Source organism: Schistocerca americana, chromosome 6, assembly GCF_021461395.2.
Source record: "Schistocerca americana isolate TAMUIC-IGC-003095 chromosome 6, iqSchAmer2.1, whole genome shotgun sequence".
NCBI classification, from domain to species: domain Eukaryota; kingdom Metazoa; phylum Arthropoda; class Insecta; order Orthoptera; family Acrididae; genus Schistocerca; species Schistocerca americana.
In genome coordinates this window covers 119,939,161-119,959,703 of record NC_060124.1, presented here as the reverse complement: position 1 = coordinate 119,959,703, position 20,543 = coordinate 119,939,161, and the positions used below count along the sequence as shown (strand labels likewise).

General features: G+C 38.4%; 1 protein-coding gene across 1 annotated transcript in view; it reads left to right on the top strand.

The window, feature by feature from the left end:
- The window catches only part of LOC124620004 (dynein beta chain, ciliary-like), a 588,564-nt gene that overhangs the window by 386,436 nt on the left and 181,585 nt on the right, over positions 1–20,543 (top strand). Inside the window, exons 23-25 of the mRNA XM_047146668.1 lie at positions 8,389–8,665; positions 8,839–9,121; positions 12,418–12,591. Of these exons, the coding sequence (XP_047002624.1) occupies positions 8,389–8,665; positions 8,839–9,121; positions 12,418–12,591 (734 nt within the window). The remainder of the gene's footprint in view (positions 1–8,388; positions 8,666–8,838; positions 9,122–12,417; positions 12,592–20,543) is intronic.

Sequence of the window (20,543 nt, the reverse complement as noted above, 5' to 3'; positions counted from 1 at the left end):
CCTCCTTGCGGGATGACTTTCCTAATGTTTCTCGTAGTGTTTTGTATGGCATTGTGACCGAGCACTTGTATTACCGAAAATTGTGGGCACGTTGGGTACAGAAAATGTTGACGGATGTGCACAAAATCAAACGTTTAGACAGTGCATTGACTTTCCTTGAGCGGTACCACAACGACGGTGATGATTTATTAAGCCGAATTGTTACAGGTGATGAAACATGGGTGGCCTAATCACACCAGAATCAAAGCAAAAGTCCATGGAAGTCAAGCAAGGGCATCGTTTTGCTGCAAGACAATGCCCGTCTGCATGTGGTGAATCAGACCAAAGATCTCACCACATCTTTTTAATGGGAAACTCTAGATCATCCTCCTGTTTTGCTATAAGACAATGCCTGTCTGCATGTGGTGAATCAGACCAAAGATCTCATCACATTTTTTTAATGGGAAACTCTAGATCGTCCTCCGTACAGCCCCAATCTTGCGCCCAATGACTACCATCTGTTCCTGCACTTGAAGAAACACCTGGTTGGTCAGCGTCTTCAAGACGATGATGAAGTCATAACAGTGGTAAAGCAGTGGTTAACAAGTCAGGCGACAGACTTCTATGAGGAGGGTATTCAAAAACCGGTACATGAGTATGACAAGTGCCTCAATATTGGCAGAAATTGTGTAGAAAAGTAGATTAAGGTACAGGCGTTCGTGTAAAAATAAAATTATTGAGATATCTGAGCATGTCTTTCTTTGATTTCAAAACGGTACTTACTTAAAAAACATGCCTTGTATAATGAGATAAATGAAATTATTCAGATAGTGATGGGAGACGAAAACTTAATAGCCATGGTTGACTGGAATTTGATAGTAGGAAAAGGAAGAGAAAGAAACATAGTAGGTGAATTTGGAATGGGGGTAAGAAATGAAAAAGGAAGCCGCCTGGTAGAATTTTGCACAGAGCACAACTTAATCATAGCTAACACGTGGTTCAAGAATCATGAAAGAATGTTTTATACATGGAAGAGGCCTGGAGATACTGGAAGGTTGCAGATAGATTATACAATGGTAAGACAGAGATTTAGGAACCAGGGTTTAAATTGTAAGACATTTCCAGGGGTAGATGTGGACTCTGACCACAATCTACTGGTTATGCACTGTAGATTAAAACTGAAGAAACTGCGAAAAGGTGGGAATTTCAGAAGATGGGACCTGGATAAACTGACAGAACCAGAGGTTGTAGAGAGTTTCAGGGAGAGCATTAGGGAACAATTGTCAGGATTGGGGGAAAGAAATACAGTAGAAGAAGGATGGGTAGCTTTGAGGAATGAAATAGTGAAGGCAGCAGAGGATCAAGTAGGTAAAAAGATGAGAGCTAGTAGAAATCCTTGGGTAACAGAAGAGATACTGAATTTAATTGATGAAAGCAGAAAATACAAAAATGCAGTAAGTGAAGCAGGCAAAAAGAAATACAAACGTCTCAAAAATGAGATCGACAGGAAGTGCAAAATGGCTAAGCACGTATGACTAGAGGACAAATGTAAGGATGTAGAGGCTTATATCACGAGAGGTAAGATAGATACTGCCTACAGGAAAATTAAAGAGACCTTTGGAGAAAAGAGAACCACTTGCATGATTATCAAGAGCTCAGATGGAAACCCAGTTCTAAGCAAATAAGGGAAAGCAGAAAGGTGTAAGGAGTATATAGAGGGTCTATACAGCGGCGATGTTCTTGAGGACAATATTATGGAAATGGAAGAGGAGGTAGATGAAGATGAAATGGGAGATATGACACTGCGTGAAGAGTTTGACAACACTCCATTAGAACTACTGACAGCCTTGGGAGAGCCAGTCCTGACAAAACTCTACCATCTGGCGAGCAAGATGTATGAGACAGGTGAAATTCCCTCAGACTTCAAGAAGAATATAATAATTCTAATCCCAAAGAAAGCAGGTGTTGACAGATGTGAAAATTACCGAACTATCAGTTTAATAAGTCACAGCTGCAAAATACTAATGTGAATTCTTTACAGACGAATGGAAAAACTGGTAGAAGCCGACCTCGGGGAAGATCAGTTTGGATTCCGTAGAAATGTTGGAACACGTGAGGCAATACTGACCCTACAACTTATCTTAGAAGATAGATTAAGGAAAGGTAAACCTATGTTTCTAGCATTTGTAGACTTAGAGAAAGCTTTTGACAATGTTGACTGAAATACTCTCTTTCAAATTCTGAAGGTGGCAGGGGTAAAATACAGGGTGTGAAAGGCTACTTACAATATGTACAGAAACCAGATGGCAGTTATAAAAGTCCAGGGACATGAAAGGGAAGCAGTGGTTGGGAAGGGAGTGAGAGAGAATTGTAGCCTATCCCTGATGTTCAACTGTATACTGAGCAAGCAGTAAAGGAAACAAAAGAAAAGTTCGGAGTAGGTATTAAAATCCATGGAGAAGAAATAAATACTTTGAGGTTCGCTGATGACATTGTAATTCTGTCAGAGACAGCAAAGGACTTGGAAGAGCAGTTGAACGGAATGGACAGTGTCTTGAAAGGAGGGTATAAGATGAACATCAACAAAAGCAAAACAAGGATAATGGAAAGTAGTCGAATTAAGTCGGGTGATGCTGAGGGAATTAGATTAGGAAATGAGACACTTAAAGTAGTAGATGAGTTTTGCTATTTGGGGAGCAAAATAACTGATGATGGTCGAACTAGAGAGGATATAAAATGTAGACTGGGAATGGCAAGGAAACTGTTTCCAAAGAAGAGAAATTTTTTAACATAGAAGTGGTTTCTGAAAGTATTTGTATGGAGTGGAGCCATGTATGGAAGTGAAACATGGATGATAAATAGTTTGAGAGAACAGAAGCTTTTCAAATGTGGTGCTACAGAATAATAGATGGGTAGATCATGTAACTAATGAGAAGGTACTAAATAGAATTGGGGAGAAGAGGAGTTCGTGGCACAACTTGAATAGAAGAAGGGATCAGTTGGTAGGACATGTTCTGAGGCATCGAGAGATCACCAATCTAGTATTGGAGGGCAGTGTGGATGGTAAAAATCGTAGAGGGAGACCAAGAGATGAATGCACTAAGCAGATTCAGTAGGATGTAGGTTGCAGTAGGTACTGGGAGATGAAGAAACTTGCACAGGATAGAGTACCTTGGAGAGCTGCATCAAACCAGTCTCTGAGCTGAAGTCCACCACCACAACAACAACATAAGGCAGTAATGCGGTTTATAAAATATGTTGAAGATTAGTAACTTATAAAAGTTCATTAAACCATTTTTGAGCATATGCGTTAGGAATACCATACTTACAAGTATAGCAGCCATATTAAAAATTATTTTATATTATGATGAATTATGCAAATATTAATTAGTGACTTAATCCATCATTGAAGTACATCATATTGTGCATAAAAATTAGGGTAACAAAATTATAGTGTCGAAGTGCAGAATCTAACAAGTGTAAAAGCAAAATTTGTATTTGTAAATTGTGATCGTCCAGATTTTCAATGTCAGTTATCTCATAAGTTAATTAATTTTATAAAAATTTAATTATGATACTGCAAAGTTGAGGTGCCAGCCTTTCTAATGGTGTAGACTAACTTCTCCTAATATGTCAATTAGCTCACAAGATTTTGCACATGACAAACTTAGTATTCTTTTCAGTTAGTCATGAAAACCAAGCTCTCTAATGGAATCAGCACATTCAAAATAATAATTTGGATACTAAATTTAAGTATAACTCAGCCTAACTATTGACTTGATGTATATGTTAGCATGTATATTATATACGCTACTTTATGAGAAGTGAATAAGTAGAAGGAAAAGTTAAAATGTTAATAGGAACACAATCGTAGCAGTTGGTGTGTTTCTAGTTTTCTATGTTAGATGTTCTTTGGTCCTATCGTAAACTATTTTAATTGGTTGTCTCAGATCCAGCCTACCCCTTTTCCTTGAGACGATGTCAGTAACTGGTGAATAAACAACCCTTTCTTTCTCTTTCTTGACCTTTATTTCTTCCATGCACATTGTTAATTTGTGCCATTATACTTGCTCAACTTGTTTTGTATGTACAGGGTGATTATAATTAAACTTTCAAAATGCTGTAGAAATAACACCACTTGTCAGAATGACGTTTAATTGCAACAGAATATTATTGGAGAAGGGGGAAAACGTATGACAGAAGAAAAAAAATAGCGTGAAAATTGATCAATAGATGGCGCTGTATGTGTCACAATATGTAAATGAAAACACCTGTCATTTGCACAACCCACTGAAGTTGGTATAAACACGCCGGGTACAAGGCTTTTCCTCCTTTCGCGTCTGCGACATTCACTTTGACTATCTCAATGCAGGATCGCTCTTTGCTTGTAAAGTCGAATTACAAGAATGGTGACTGTGCACATGTTGCTCTGCAGAAGTTCTGGACACTGAAGGGTTTGAAGGAACGTGTTGGTCTGATGACTGCCATGGGTTAGGAGAAAATGATTCAGAAATTCGAAAGACAGGTTCTTTTGGTGTGCAACCTGGTAGAGGGAGAAAATGAATTGATTCAATGTCAATGCAAGCAGTGGCCACAGCAATGCAGGAGGAGATGAGTGGTGCTGTGCAAACATGTAGTTCATGAAGAATTGCCCAAACTTTAGACATACACATGAGCACGGTGTGTAAAATCCTACAAAACATCCTTCTTTTCTATCCATTCAAAATTACCCATGTGCACAAGTTTCTTCCTGTTGACCTGCCAGCAAAAGAGACCTTTGATTTAGAATTACTTGGTTGCATGGAAGTGGACAATGATTGGCTGTGGAAGATTTTGTCGATAGATGAACCCCACTTCCATCTGACAGGATATGTCAATACACTTTGTCAAATATGGGCACTGGAAGATCTACATGCAAATCAACCAGTACCACTTCATCCTGAAAAGGTCACTGTGTGGTGCGGGTTAATGGCATCATTTATCACAGGGCCATATTTTTTCGAAAAGTTAGGTGCTTTTGGTCCTGTTACCTGCACCATAACTGGTAAGTGCTATGAATGTCTTTTGCACACCCACCTCATTGCAGCTCTCCAACAGCGGGGATGTGTGAATGGGATCATTTTTATGCAAGATGGTACACTTCCTCACATTGAAAATCCAGTTAAGCAGCTGCTGAAGCACCATTTCAGAAATGCTAGGCGTATCAGCTGCCATTTCCCTACAGCCTGGCCATCCCAATCACTTGATCTTAATCCGTGTGAGTTTTGGCTGTAGGGAAATCTGAAACATGTTATGTGATATGTGATTTATTCATCTCATTATGTACAATTTTCAATTAATTTGATATGATGTACAGGAGACATGTCAAGGTTTACAAAAGAAACTTTTTTCACTTTTTTGAGAGAAATACAAAAGTTTACATTATATTTTACATTTCTAAGTTACAGCTACACATGTACATAAAATAATACATGTAATACAATCCCTGTGTTCAGACTGTGAAGCTGTCCTCAATGAATTCATTGACAGAATAATAACACTTTTCCACCAGAAGAGCAAAGAGCAATCTTTTCAGTGAACCAATCTCCATTTTAACATTGTGTTTAGTGTTCCGATTGCAGATTTAGCTGCATTGAAGGCATGCATTGCACAACACATTCTGAACGTGACACCAGAAGCACTTCAATTAGTTGTGGAATATGCTGTTTCTCAATTTCAATTTGTTGCAGAAAATGGTGGACAGCATATTGAACATGTTTTGCGCCAGTCACATGGAAATTAATAATCTGATTTGATTTTGATTTATGCTTTTTACGCGGGTTTTGGCCTCAGGACAGTTAAAAACCGATGTGAGTGATGCTTTTTATGCAGTTTTTGGCCTCAGGACAATTAAAAACCAACTTTTCCTATCTGATGTGATATGACCTTGCCATGGTGGATGGGCTTGCTTAACTAACAGTATCACACCTGTACACCCTTACACACTGAGTAGTACAGTTTGTTTAACATCAAATGTACACCTTAGACATTGTTGTTTGATTCATTTGTCACCTGTAGTTGACCACTATTAAATTGTGATATGTACAGCACCATCTATTGCTACATTTTGTAACTATTTATTTTTCTTCTGCCATATATTTTCCCCCTTTTCCGATAATATTCTGTTGCAATTGACATCATCCTGGCCAGTGGTGTTATTTCTACAGTGGTTGGAATGTTTAATTATAATCACTCTGTACATTCATTTGAGAAACCAGTTGAAGGTAGAGCAATTTTTCAGTTACCGGTAGGTAATTCCTGTCTGACACTGCAATAGTTGTATTTGCTAGCACTCTCAGAATAACCATTCTTTGCTGAAAGTGACAATGACCTGAGGCATGGAGGTAGAGGTTTGTGTGTGCCAATTTTCTGTGAACTGTGTTGTTCAGGGATCCATCTACTCTTCTCTTTCCTAACCCATTGTTAAAAGATATTCCAGATACTTCTCTGAGTTGCATAATAAATTTTATGTAAGGATAGACAGGATGTGGTGTTCCAAGAAATCTCTAAACTATTTTATTTTCACGTGACCATATACCAAATGTATAATACATTGTAAGTCTGAAGTGCATATTTGTTTCACTATGCTTTTTCTGGCACCATGTTCAGACTTAACATATTCAGTTGGATCTTGGTAAGTAAAACTATCTTCAGTTCATTTTTTAACACATAGTAAAAAAAATTTGTCTTAAAATTGAATCAGAGTAATATAAGGGGCAGTCACATGAAAACCAAACACCTGCTGTAATGGGACTATGGAATGGTTCCATTTAAAAGTAATTGCCATACATGTTAAGATATTTATCCCACCAGGAGACAAGATGTTTTGTAGAAAGTGGTTGCCCACTAATGGATTCACAGCCACATCCCCCCTTGTGCTTTCTCATCTAACTGAAACCGGTGTCTGTGCATTTCTCTCTCCAGGTCGCCAAAGATGTGAAAATCACACATTGAAAGGTCTGGACTGTACGAAGAATGGTGCAATGTTTCCCAACCAAACTGGCACAGCATAGCCTTCATCTGATTGGCAGTATGGGAGCAGGCACTATCATACAACTGGATGCTTCCGCTGCTCAAGTTCCTTGACCATAGAACCACAATCATTGCACAGTGCTATGAAGGCACTTTGCAGAAACTGTGATGTACTGTAAAGTAAAAATACTATTGGTTGGAATCATCCTGTTGCATGATAATGCCTGTCCACACACTGCCAACCAAACTAAGGCTACGCCTTGGCAGTTTGGTTCAGAGACACTGCAAAATCCTCCATACAGTCTGGATCTTTCATCATGTGTTTTTTGCTTCTTTGGTGACTTGAAGAAAGACATATGGACATCAGTTTCAGTCTGACATAAAAGTGAAAGAGTGGATGCAGCTGGGGATTCATCAGCAGCCAACTGCTTTCTGTGAAACAGGAATTGATAGTCTTGTCTCCCGGTAGGATAAATATCTTAAAATGTGTTACTTTTGAATGGAACCATTCCTTGGTCCCATTATGGCAGGTGTTCAGTTTTCAAAATATTTGTTGATAAGGCTTATAAAAATTGTAGGAGGAAATTTAAGAGTAAGGGTCCATGAGTGTAAACTAAAGTATAAATAATGTACTGTTTCCAGACAACTGAGTGACAAGGATGAAGAAGACATAAGTTATATGTTTAGAAAATTGGAAGAGTAATATGAGGAATGGGGAAGGGAGATAAATGTTGAAGATATTCAGTATAGGCCTATTCATGCAGAGTGTCATGACTTAAACACCAAGAAGGAAATTATTTACAGTATAATCTCACACAATACTTAAGTTTTGCACTAATGATGAGTGGAATGAATGATCAAGATGAGAAAAAAGGTATATAACAAGAATGAGAGGGGTGGAGGGGAGGAGGAGAGAAGAAAAGAAAAGTTCATGATTTAACAGTTACATCCAGTTTTGTGAACCGGAAATATCCCCAACAGTTACAAAAAGCAAGTTTATGAGTATTATGGAAAACACAGTATCATATGTGGGAGAAATGAGGGGACTGACACAAACTTCATGCAGTGAATGTATTAGATAAGGTATCACAAAATCAATGTAAGACTGAATGTACACGCAAATGATTGGAATAGAACAACATTGGTGTAGTGGTTAGTAAGGAAACAAAATGAATAATTTGGTAATATAAAATGTGCTGATCATAACAGAATACTTCAAAGTGTCAGTGTGGTACCTCTTGGAAAGAAGAAAAGAGACCTAGGAAAGGCTGGAATGTGTGAACTGTACAGTCCAAGCAGGAAAAGCAGCTGACAGAAAGCACCTACCCAGGTAACTGATACTCTTTCATATTTTTTCTTTGTGTGTGGTTTCATTTTCCTCTTTTTTCCCTCCCTCAGGTTTGTTCTCAGTTATCATGCGTGATCAAGCCAACTTAGCTGGTGATGGTCCAAAGTGGATCATGCTTGATGGAGACATTGATCCAATGTGGATTGAATCTCTTAATACTGTGATGGATGACAATAAGGTCTTGACACTAGCTAGTAATGAAAGAATTGCCCTTACACCAATGATGCGCCTACTATTCGAAATTTCAAACTTGAGAACTGCTACTCCAGCTACCGTTTCTCGAGCAGGAATACTTTACATAAACCCGCAGGATCTTGGCTGGGGTCCGTAAGTAGCTTGATTGGTTATCAACTTTCTATTTTAATTTTATGACTGTTTTTGGACTCGCACTAGATTTCTCCTTGTTAGCTTGGCATGCAGTGCTGTATATTATAAATGTTATCTTACATCTCTTTGTTATGGAGTTCAGTTAATTGTATTTAATGCTCTATTTGTTCTAGATTTGTTACAAGTTGGATTGATAAAAGGGAGATAGAGACAGAAAAGCGAAATCTTAGCACTTTGTTTGAAAAATATGTTCCACCTTGCCTGGATGCAGTACGTTTAAAGTTTAAAAAAATTACACCTATTCCTGACATATCACACATCCAGATGTTATGCCATCTGCTCGATTGTTTGCTCACACCAACAAATCTGCCTCCAGAATGTCCAAATGAATGGTATGAAGTGTATTTTGTATTTGCATGCATTTGGGCATTTGGATCTGCATTGTTTCAAGATCAGGTAAGCAATATTTTAAAATGACTCCATTCATAATTATTATTTTAGCTTCTCCCAGAGTTGGGATGAGGCAGTAGAACAATGGGAGACTACAGCCAATAGTTATATATTTTTCTTTTTGCCCTGAATTAATTTCATAGGCAATCTCTTAATACTTTCACATCTAAACTACAAGCAAGTCCAAATATGAAGTCAGGGTCATCAGTCAAGTTCAATATTTAGTACTGAATGTACATTTATTATTGATACCAACATACAGCCAGAAAAAAATGACCATTGGGATGGAGATTGCAGCTGTTTATACTAACATAGAATACTGCAGAATGCTGTTGTGCAAACATCGAATATTCCAGAATATACAAACATTAAAAACATATTTCTAGAAGCTTCCAAAAATGATGAATTCTAAGTAACAAATTGATGAAGGTTGAGCTTGAAATGGTGTGCTAACCACTTCACCTACACTGCATGCACCAGAGTTAATGGCATTGCTCCCTCTTTTGGATAAACAGCGACCTACTGTTTTGGAAGTTCTCATTGGAGCTAGCTTCAACACACTGGATATAGATCTTTTCAGTGGTCCTCAAAATGGTGGATTTTCACATTTTGGTCATGTTGTTACTTTTTCGTTATAATGAGCATTGGCACTTCTTGACTCTTGAGAAGGTCTTTAGTTTCTTTGAACTTCTGGACCATAGTAGGGCTTCATATGTTGGATATAGACATGTCTGCTCTTTTGTTTTTTGAAGAAGGGTCATAATGATTGACTTCGTGTGTGATGCTCAACAGTCAGTGAAGGATGTGGTACAGTCCAAAACTGTGGTTTGGTAATTTTTCTGATAGTCCTATTTTCCATACAGACATAAAAATTTATACCTGGTCTGAATCGCACTGGCTGGTCCTTGACATTATAGCATTCAAAGTCTTTCTCCTGTGTGTACAGGTTCCTTATGAAAGTCAACTGTCCGGTTTCTTTGGTCTTGGTGATGAGGTGTTTCACCTAGTCATCCTAAGTATTGTACAGTTGAAGTGGTGGCAGTGATAACTAGTCTTGATTGGAAGCCTTTTCCATGATCAGAGGTCAACACAAGGAGCACTCTGCGTTACATAATTATGTCTTCTGCAAGGAACTTTGCAATTTTTGAAGCTTCGGCAGACAGTACATCTTTGGTGACAGAATAACAGGTAAGACTATTTTCCATTGATTCCCATTTGCCATTTCTGGGAGCCTTTCCAAGAGGCCAATTCCAAATGGGTTGGAATGGCACTGCTGCAGGCAGATTGAGACTAGATGTTCCAGAGGTAGTTGTAGTATGTTTCTCTGTCATTGGCATTCCTCATAGTGGCTCACAGGGCATCTAATGGATTGGTAGAGATCTGGACAGTGATACTGCATCTGATTCTTTCTAGAGTCTTCATGAATCCTAAGTTGGATTGTCATGAAAAAACTGAAGAATAGCTGGCCACAGACGTGCTGGGACGATGAGTAACCATTTTTGCCCCATTGGATCATAGTTCCTCTTATCCAGTACTCCATTAATTGACTGGGATTCCCCTTTGAAGAGTTCCCCCTTCTTCAGGGCTTCTTTGCTTTACAGCTGTGCTGGATTTTCCTTTGTTCAGCAGGCATGTCATTCAATGCAGCAATGACAGATTTCATCGTGTTGCTGTGTTCCGTGAAAGGATTCTTTGAAAGGCAATTATCATCCTTGTGTTGTGACTGCTTTTGTATACCATTGTGACATTGTACTCTTGAAGCTTCAATGCCCGTCTTGCCATTTGATCCAATGGATCCTTCCAGCTATTCAGCCAACAGAGAGAATGGTCCTTTACAATGGCAAATGGTTTATCAGCTAAAAGTAGCCAGAACTTGTTGATGCCCCAAACAACTGCAAGGCACTCTTTCTCAGTTTTAGAGCAGTTTATCACATGCTAGGAGCATATTCTGAGAGCATAAGCAATCACCTCTTGAGCACCTTCCTGAATTTGTACTAGAACTGCTATTGTTCCAAACCCATATGTATCAATGTGAGGTTCTGTCTTGGCATTCTTGTCATACAATGCTGGAAATGAAGAAGATGTTTGTGCCTCCTTAAGGACAAGGAAAGATATTTCTTGCATGTTGTTCCAGTAAAATTTGTTTTTTCTTGCAATACTTCTTGCAAGGGTGCAGAAGTTTATGATGAGGTAGAAATCAGTTCAATCCAGGACTGAGCACTAATGTGGATGTTGAAAAATGTCATATTTCAACTGCTGTTAGAATTCTTATCCTTGCTGGACAGAGTGTAGTGGAGCATTGTTGTACGTAAACATGACACCATAGTAAAGAGACCTAGTTGTTTGCTTTGAAGACTTTTCTCAATTACCTTAATGCATCACTGTAAGCTTCACACTTAATTGTCCTTCCATGCTCCATTAAAACAACAGATGTGATTCCTTTAGCATATCAAAACACAGTAGTCATAATATTTCTGGGTGACAGTTTTAAGTGTGCTTTTTATAGGCTTTTTGGGTGAGGTGATATGACTCCACACCATCAATTGCAGTTTTGTCTGCACGTTAACTTAGAAAACCTAAGTCATGATTCTATTTAGTAGTCCATCACATCATAGTGAAAACAAAAGTCCAGAGAAGTCATCACCTTCTGAGATTTAGGAGACTTTGAATACAACAAGCACAGAACTGTTATGTCTTGTTTCATCACAATCTCTTGCAAAACATGCATAATGTATGAAAGTTGCTTGGCAGTTGCTGCTTTTCAGGAATTTTCTGTCAGTTTGCCAAACTAGTTTGTTGCTGACGGAAAGCCTTTTCAGTTATCTGAATTTCATCTCTCCATTCTCAAACAAATGACAATATTGATGCATAACACTTTGACACTTCACATTTTACTCTTATTGAGAACAAATTTCACAGAGTGTGTCAACTGTTTGGGGAGATTTTTGCACCACTAAACACCACATCACTGAAAAGCTCTTGCATTTGGCAGGATTTTCAATTGTAGAGCTCATTTTTAGTGACTATTGTGGGCAAAAGAAAAACACTGTGGCTATTTATTTAACTACAAAGCACACCTGACTACTGCATAAGTAAGTATAATGACTGGTCTGTTGTCCTATTACTTCACATGCTACATGAAAATGCAGTTTGTTCTTCAGATAGCCTCATAATTAGAAGTACTGTCTCCTTGTAGAATGCCACTGTAGTGTTTCTTTTGTATAATTATGGGTTGTCATTGAATTATTTTACTTTATTTTTTATGATTTAAGGAATCTACTCAATGAGGTTTCTGTTTATAGCTGGTGGACCACAGAGTTGAATTTACTAAATGGTGGACAAATGAATTCAAAAGTATCAAATTACCTCCTCAAGGCACTGTTTTTAATTACTTCATAGATAATGAGACAAAAGCTTTCTTGCCATGGACTGAAAAAGTCAAAAAGTTTGAACTTAACTATGATATCCCATTACAGGTAATATTTCTTTGTAATTTTAACTTTCTCGTTAATGTGCTCTACTTACTAATGCTGTGAGTTTAAAAGAACATCATTTGTCAATTATTCACAACAGATGAACTTTTAACATATTATTTGTGTCGGCGTACACAGTGTGCAAGTGTAATTGAAGAGGTCAGAGTGTAGAAATTTTTTTATAGTTTTAGCCACATTCGCATGTTTTAATGAGTGTAAGGGCACTGATGACCTCGCTGTTGAGCAGCCATAAGCTCCAAACATCTTCATCATCAGCATCATGTAGGGATCAGTGGAAAAAGTGGTTAACCCTCAATCTAGTAAGAGTTAGCTTGATTGCATAAACTGTTGTGTTTCCAAGTGCACCACATGCTGTTAACAAGTTTTCCCACATGTACTGCTGGAAAGAGCTTTCTAATACATAGTTTGTTTTGTCTTTTTGTACTTATCCTCTTGTCTTTCAATTTAGCTAAATATATAACAACATAGCAACTCAAAATCCACTCTGTGGCTTAGCAATTTCTTACACTGACCCCTCCAGTTTTAATTTTGTTTCTTTACATCTACATATATGCTCCCCAAGCTGCTGTACAGTGCATGACATAAGGTACTTCATACTTCCGTTGTATCTTTTGTATATGGAACTGATCTCACAACCCAGCACATCTGTAGGGTAATTCTCAGCCATTGATTTCTGAATGAATTTATAATATATGTCTGTCTTGTTAACTATAGACATTCTGTGTTTTTCACTCCATGTAAAATCTTGTTGCAGAAGTCCATGTTACAGTTTCATTATTGTTGATGTATATGCAGTAAATGTGTTCTTTCCAATCAGATACTGTCTGAAAATTACTTTGCTAACAGGTTGTGGATCCAAACCCCTTTCCCCCCACTCCCCCATTGCCCCCACCACCATCCCTAATCCCCAGTGTGCTATTCTAAAAAACAAACCAAGAAAACAGTGGCTGGTGGAAATAAGTGGCAGCTTTCATCAATTTGGACCAACATAATCACTAATACAGTGATTTCTCTAAATACCACTTAGTTGAAAAACAGATATAAAGAGGAAAATATAGTATGTGACAGTTTGCTATGCAAACTTACCTACAATACAAATAATTGTGGGATTACATCACTGGCAAAATAATGGATGTAACTCAGATGTGCACAACAGGATCCAAAATTATACTGTCTGTTCATCTGTCAATATTTGTTTGTCTGCAAGATACCACTACAGCTAAAGAAGTGGCGGACAAGCTAAAGCAAGTCTGCAGAGACTCTGGCCTCTTCTTACAAATGAGGTTATTAAAGATGCTGCTGTCAACCAGACTTTTTACAAAGATAATAACTATGGCCTAAAAATTAAATGCTATGAACTTTGAAGTTAAAGAAAAATAGATCCAGTGTAGTTTCTGTAGTGTAGTCTCCTTCAGGGCTACTGGACAAACTGTAATTATGAGCTTAGAAAATTCAAACTTGTCATTGTGAGAGGCTCCATAAAAAATAAATTACTGGAAAAAATAAACAGTAACATCTGTAATAATTCATCAAGTAGCAATACTTCTCTTAAAGTTAACAGGAAAAATTGTATTGCTTTTACATTTAAAAAAGTTTCCAGGTGCTATAATTGCAACAGGAAGGGGCACCTGTCAATTGTCACATCAAGAGCAAAACTGATGGAACATCTTCAATCAAGACACCTTAGACAAGTAATGGTCATTTACCCCAGTATGATAGATGCAGAGGGATTATGGGCAAAGTTTAACTGCTCGTAAATCGAGCTCTAGAGACATATGTGCCAAGTAACTGGGTTAAGGATGGAAAGGACCTCCATGGTTAATAATCAGATTCAGAAAATGCTGAGGGGATAGAGACTGTTGAACTCTTGGTTAAAAAAAGAGTGTGTGAATGTTGTCAGGCAAAAGTTAGTAGAAATTCATGTGTCTAAGAAGAGCTATATGTGAAACATACAACAACTTCCACCGTCATACCTCAGTGAATGATCTTGCCAAGAATCCAAGAAAATTCTAGTTATAGATATAGTCATTAAGGTGGTTGAAGGCTCTTCTATCTAGTCACTCATTGACCAGTCTGGGTTGGCAATACAACACACCAAAAGGAAAGCTGAAGTTTTAAATTTCACATTTAAGAAATCATTCACACAGACAACCATACAGGCATACTGTCATTTGACTGTTGTACAGACTCCCCCACATAGAGGACAGGGAAATAAGCGTCTGTAGCACAGACAAGCAACTGAAAGTGATGAAAACAAATAACTCATCAGGTCCAAATGGAATACTAATTCAGTTTTACACAGAGCTCTCTGCAGCATTGGCCCCTTTCTTAGCCAGTATTTGTCAGAAATCTCTCACCCAGTGAAAAGCCCCAAGCAAACAGAAAAAAGTGCAGGTGACTCCTGTGTGTAAGAAAGGTAAAAGAAATGAGAGAGAAGATAAATTTCAGAATGCATAACAGAGATGGTGTTATAGTGACATTCAGGGTTTCTTTCTGTTCTGCAGTGAACCAGAATTCATGTCCCAGGATACAGCAGTGGAATGCTTTTGGAATATGGAACAGCATGTAACTAGCTGATTCATATGCTGTGGAACAAATGGTGCGTTAATTCAACTACTAGTCAGGGATCAATCGAATTTGTTATAGATAAGACAAACTGTCATCAGTATGTTCCAAGAATAAACGATGGTTCACAGAAGATGCTGAATTGCATTGCCAAAGTCCATTTGGAAACCAGGCATGTGGGGCAGTGCTGGGTTACAATTATTCTACAGCAGTTGAACAATAGATTGTTCGATGTGGTGGAGGGTGGGATCTTATGTCTGCAACTTCCTTCAAAACAATGCAGCTGGCTTCTCCATAATAATGGCCTGTGATCTATGCTTTTTAATTAAGTTTCCAAATTCCATAAACTTTGGATATAACTTTACCATACTAGACAACACTGAAAACTATGTAGTAGCAATGTCTCAATGTAGTGAAATAATGCAAATGTATGACAAAACCATTCAGTAGTGGAGACAGATTGTAAAATGTAGATGAATAAGTAAAAGAGTGAAATGAAGTTAAAAAGGTCATACTGATTAATTTTGGGATAATGGGGAGTATTTAACTTACAAATGTAAAAGTAGTGACACATTAGTAGCACAGTCATGTGGAGGCAAGGTACAGCCGTATTTCAGCTCTGTGACTGGTGGTGTTTTATGAAGTCCAGATGTCTGTAACACACTGCCTATTGTCCATAGCAACAATCCAATGGGGAAGAAGTTCTGAACACACAGTAGTAATATCAAACTAACATTCCTAAACACCTATCAAATCCAGAGGCAACTTCACAAGAATGGCAGAAATGCAGCACTGAAGCAAAATATTCTAGATAATCAGGGCCTGATTGAGGCAAAGACACAACATCATCATCAATATGGCTAAACAGTAAATTGACTAAGAAACTATTAACTCTACCTCCCGCCTAAGACTTACAATAAAATTAGTTCTTGATCTCGAACCCTAGTCCATGCTGAATGGTTCTTTCTGAGTTTTGCAGGAACACTACAGGACATGGTATATTGCTACCTTAATATTCAATGAAATAATCAAAATTAACTACAATCTTCCAATCTAGGAGCTATAATTTGGCATTGATGGACAACGTGAAGCACGGTTTCATGGCAGTTTGTCATAACATTACATAATGTCCTACTTAGTGCAGCTGGCTTCTCCATAATAATGGCCTGTGATCTATGATTTTTAATTAAGTTTCCAAATTCCATAAACTTTGGATATAACTTTACCATACTAGACAACACTGACTATTTGACTATGGAGCAATTGCATCCATGTTGTTGCTGCATTGTTGTACTGAACTCTCCTCCAAATGAACTTTAATCTCTTAGCCAGGTGCTTCACTTTGCTGGAGTGTATTTCAGGTGACAACTTCTCTATCGCAAAAAGGGTTCTCATTTGCAGCCATAAACAACCTCAAAGGAACTCAGCCCTATTGCTACATGTATCCTGAATTGTATTATGAAATTAAAAATGGCAGTAGTACATCCCAGTTTGATTGTGAGCTGTTCATGCAATAAGACAACATTTTGACAACTGTTTTATGAATGTGTTCAAACCTGACATTTTTTTTAGGGTGAAATGGCGCAATTCTCCTCTTCATTAATTTAGGTTGTCAACCTACCTATACCATAAGGTTGGACATAAGGTACTACCGCCTCAAGCAAAGTATGAAGAGCTGTATTTGGTCTTCATCCTTGCACTCTCTTAGCAAATGGAAGACAATTTTGAAATTATTCGTCAACATCTTTCTTTTCATGTGACCAGATTCCCATGCCTGTTTTTAATTCCTCAGTAAGAACATTGTCTACTTGCATGATCTTAATTTTCAATCAGTGCATTTGCATTTTGGTTTAACTTCCCAGACTTGTGTTTGACTATGTAGTCATATTCACTAAGTTTTAAGGTCCATCTAACAGGTATGCTGCTGGGATCATTTAAACATAAAAGCAATTGTAAAGCTGCATATGTAACTCCTGTGAATTGTTATCCATGTAGGTAACACCAAAAGTAATAAGTGCCAAAAACAAGTGCCAGAAGTTCCTTTCCTAGGGTGTTGTAGTTTTGTTCAACTTGGTTCAGTTGACTTTATACATAACCAATTTGTTTTTCTTTACCATCTTGTATTTTACAGCTATGTTGCTATCATCACATGACAAGATTAAAGGCAGCACAAAATTCGTATAAGTCAGGTGGGTGAACTTGTAAGAATTTCTTTCAATCTGAATATGATATTCTCACAGTCCACTGCACAGACAAAAGGAGTCCCCTTCTATAGTAATTTTGTGAGCAGTTTTGTGGTGGCTACATGGTTTTCCGCAAGTAATTTGTTAATCTGAGAAATTATTGCAATTCTTTAATGCACCTCGGTGCAACAAAATTGTCCACTGTGTCCATTAACCATGGATCTGGTCCTACACCATCTGCCAAAATGAAGTGGACTTGATAGTGCACTTGTGAGTGCGGCAAAGTGCACTTTTCTAATTTCAAATTTAGATTAGTATTACTAATACAAGTTACAAAATTTCCCAGTCATTCTGCATGTTCTATCATCATACTTGCAATGACAGTTATGTCATCCAGTGTTTTGGAGGCCAAAGGGCCACCTTACATATTTGTAATGCTCAGAGGGCACAACAAAAGCAGTCTTTTTGTGATCTGTTGTATGGGAATTCGATAGTAGCCAGAGCTCATATCTAAGGCAGTGAAGAATTTGAATTTGCAAAGGTGATCCAAAGTGTCATCAACCCTTGGAAGGAGATAAGTATCTGGTTTCATGATCTTATTAGCCGCTCTCATATCTTCACAAATACAGCAAGCCTTTTCCCCACTACTGGTTTTATTTCTTCTTACTACAAGCTGCAAGTGATATGGTAAGCGATAAGGTTTATAGGATATAGTCCTAGCATCACCTGAAGAAATCTCATGGTACATTGAGAAGGTTGCTGCAAGTTGTTTATGTCCTTCAAACAAACTTGCAAATTTGACTAGATTGGGGCACAATACATCCTGATCTGCCTAACATAGGATTTCAAGTTTCTTTTCAAGTTCCCCTGCTATAGTTGATACAACTGACGTAGAATTTATGTAACTTGTTCTTTCAGGATGTTTCTTTCCTTGGGATGCTGTTATCTCATCAGTATTTACTTCATACACTTTGGCACATATGGTACTCCAGTGAATTTTAACAACCCTGCTTCCAAAATTATGTACATTGGTAAAAATGTACCCTCTCATGCTATGCTCATGCAAGATTACTGCACTTCACATTCATCTGTTTACCATCTAAAATTTCATTTCTTATTAATGGGTCACTAAGAAAATATATTGCACTATGAATAAATATAGGCATAGATTGGGGAAAATTTTTAAAATTTTACGCAGCTGTGGTTGGAAGGTATAAGTTAAGGGACCAATACACACATTGGGTTGCAGGCACTGCAGCGTAGTTATTAAGCAAACAATGCTCCAAGTCAGGGTTACAACGGCTTGAATGCCAGGAAGCATGGCCCGGCAGGCACTATGAACAAAGTTAGAGACACGTGTGGAGTACTCAAGGGCAATACAGGGCACTGACGTGCTTTGAAAAACACATATGTTACATGCGAAATTTAAAATTTTCCCGGCAAACTAAATATTCAAAAAGATTTTGGGCTTGCAGCCAGTCGTCGTTAGCTTCTATCCTCGATATTTCAACTGGACAACTGCCAGCCATCCTCAGGTGAGCCGTATATAGCATTCAGCGTGCAGCAAGTATTCCGCACATGCGTCAAAATCATATTGACAGACAAACCACACCACCCACCAGCAGCACCCTTGCTGGTGGAACTGCAGAACTCAGGTGTCTTCAGCGTTGTCAATTGCCATGGCCATTGGAGTAGTCTGACATCTTCGTCTGGAGCAGATCTTAGAGATGATGGGGTTCCATGCATTATCTAGCTGGTAGCCATTGTCATGGTTGATAAGATTGTCTGTCATGCGAATTTCCACTGATTCTTTTATGACGGAGTCCCAAAAGGATGTTGCTGTGGCCAAAATTGTTGTCTTGTCATACTCCATTGAGTGTCCAGTGGAAATGCAATGCTCAGCAATTGCAGACTTGCTAGGCTGCAAAAGGCGAGTACAGCGTTGATGTTCAGTGTAACGTTCTTCTACTGTTCGCAATGTTTGTCCTATATATGACATGCCACACTGACAAGGTATTTTATAAATTCCCGGCTTCCGCAATACCAGATCGTCTTTCACTGATCCCAGCAGGTCAGAAATCTTCGATGGTGGACGGAAAATCGCTTTCACTTCAAAACCGTGGAGGATTTTTGCACTTTTGAAGGAAATATTGCCAACAAAGGGAAGAAAAGCTAAAGATTTAGTAGGCGTGCTCTCTTCTTTCTCCACTCCCTGTTTCTTTGGATTAATTGCAAGTGCCTTGCTAATTTGCTGGGTAGAATATCCATTCTCTTTTAAAACCCTCTTCAGATGGGCAAGCTCTTCAGGCAAACTATCTGCATCCGACACTGCATGAGCTCTGTGTACAAGTGTTTTTAAGTACACTCATTGTTTGCGATGGGTGATGGCAGCTGGACAAATTTAAATACAAATCAGTATGTGTGGGCTTTCGATAAACCGAATGCCCCAGAGAGCCATCACTCTTCCGTCTAACTAGTACATCCAAGAAAGGGAGGCAACCATTTTTCTCTAATTCCATGGTAAACTGAATGTTCTCATGAATTGAGTTGAGGTGATCTAAAAACTCCATTAATTTTTCTTCTCCATGAGGCCACACTACGAAAGCGTCATCCATGTACCTCCAAAAAACAGTTGGTTTGAGGGCTGCTGAATCAAGTGCTCTCTCCTCAAAATCCTCCATGAAAAGGTTGGCCACCAAGGGAGACAAAGGGCTACCCATGGTGATGCTGTCAATCTGTCCAAAATATTCTTGGTTGAACATAAAATATGATGAGGAGAGAGCATGGTGAAACAAAGCAGTGATCCCCACCTGAAACTTATTGCCAATCAGTGCCAAGGAGTCTGCAAGAGGTACCTTTGTAAAAAGAGACACCACATCAAAACTAGCTAAAAGATCAGAAGTACTTACGCGGGGAGCCCAGAGGCTCAAAGTAAGCAGTCATATCACCATTCTGTCCGTATCTGGAACTGGAGAGAATGATGATTGTTTCAGTTACAGGACAACTGCAGTCACCATCTGCTGGTGAATTTTGACGGCAAACTGGCCCACTGAATCAGTTGCCAAGTTCTGCTGTTTGGACGTGCTAAGCTGTGGTAAGGCAGGTTTGAAATTTGCTGCTGTATCGTTGTAAGGAACAAGAGGGCAGCCAGCCTCCAATCTCTGGGTATTGTCATCCAATGGACTT